Source organism: Macrotis lagotis, chromosome 1, assembly GCF_037893015.1.
Source record: "Macrotis lagotis isolate mMagLag1 chromosome 1, bilby.v1.9.chrom.fasta, whole genome shotgun sequence".
NCBI lineage: Eukaryota > Metazoa > Chordata > Mammalia > Peramelemorphia > Peramelidae > Macrotis > Macrotis lagotis.
The window spans coordinates 841,744,322-841,745,942 of NC_133658.1; the positions used below are offsets into that span (position 1 = coordinate 841,744,322).

General features: G+C 40.6%; 1 protein-coding gene across 1 annotated transcript; it reads left to right on the forward strand.

The window, feature by feature from the left end:
* Positions 1 to 342: 342 nt before the first annotated feature.
* LOC141490070 (olfactory receptor 51I2-like) lies at positions 343 to 1,287 on the forward strand. The gene has a single exon (XM_074190340.1). It carries the CDS (start codon positions 343 to 345, stop codon positions 1,285 to 1,287), a length of 945 nt encoding a protein of 314 aa, XP_074046441.1.
* The last annotated feature ends 334 nt before the right edge of the window (positions 1,288 to 1,621 follow it).

The window sequence follows — 1,621 nt, forward strand, 5'->3', positions numbered from 1 at the left end:
ATCAGAAACACCAAGAGATCCATAGAGATTAGTTAGGGTTAACAAGAAAGACTTCCTGGTTGAGTTGAGTTGTAAATCTGTCTTAAAGAAGTTAATGAACAAAGATCAACTGAAAGATTAAGGATAGCTATTCTAAGGGATGGCAAGGAGTAAAGGACAGAAGATATTGAGATCTACCCCAACTAAAATAGAAGGTATATGCTGAGCAATAGAGTGAAATAAAACATTTAATTTGGTAATTTTAGATAATAGAAGTCTTGACGTCTGAGGAATCTGATCAACAGTGACCTACCCCTTTCTATTCCATGAAATTTGATTTACAGTCTGAATGAAACTTTCAGCATGGGACATTCTCCCACTAATGACACAGAGTTACTTCCCTTCACCCTGACTGGCCTCCCAGGGCTTGAAGAATCCCAACACTGGATGTTCCTGCTGCTTGGAGCCCTCTACACTATCTCTATCGTGGGAAATGCCCTAATTCTCTTCATTGTCAAAGAGGAGCAAAGTCTACACCAACCCATGTACTATTTCTTGTCCCTGCTTTCAGTCAATGACATTGGTGTATCTTTGTCCACACTGCCCTCAGTGTTAGCCACTTTCTGCTTCCATGCCCAGAAGATTGCCTTTGATGCCTGTATGGCACAGATGTTCTTCATCCACCTCTTCTCTTTCATGGAATCTGGTATCTTACTGGCCATGAGCTTTGATCGTTATGTAGCTATCTGCAACCCACTGAGGTACTCTACCATTCTCACTGATGCTCGAGTTGCACAAATGAGCCTGTTCATTGGTATTCGTAGCTTCTGTGTAGTTTTTCCGTTGCCATTTCTCCTGAAGCGCCTGCCCTTCTGTAAAGCCAACATCCTGTCCCATGCTTACTGCTTGCACCCAGATCTGATACGTCTACCCTGTGGGGACATCACTATCAATAACATTTTTGGTCTGTGCATTGTCATCTGTACCTTTGCTCTGGATTCTGCACTCATCCTTTTCTCTTACATTCTCATCCTCCGCTCTGTGCTGGCTATTGCCTCCCAAGAAGAGAGGTTTAAAACACTTAATACCTGTGTGTCTCACATATGTGCAGTACTTATTTTTTATGTGCCCATGGTGGGTGTATCCATGGTACACCGTTATGGGAGATATGCACCACCATTTGTTTTTACATTAATGTCTCTTATCTACCTCTTTGTCCCTCCCATGCTCAATCCTGTCATTTATTCCATCAAGACAAAGGAGATCCGTAGGAGGCTCATCAGGTTATTCTCTGTGACTAAATTCTGAGCAGTAGAAGCTGGGGAGAAAAAGAAAAGAAAAAAGACACTAACCACAACCATCATCCCTTCAAGTTTACTGTGACTTTAAGTGTTGGTTTCCAAGATTTACACAGACACTAGTGGCTGTCATTTGTATAAGCTCTAATATATTGGATGTTTTGGAGAATATGGGTCATGACATATTTTCTTAGCAGAAAGACTTTTCATATTAAATTAATTTGCTGTTATGGCCTCTTGCATTTATTTCCACCAAATTCTACACTTTTCTCTACATATACTTTGAGTTTCATACTAGTTCATCATTTCAGAGCAACTTAATCCCAGAAATGTTCATAATGTGA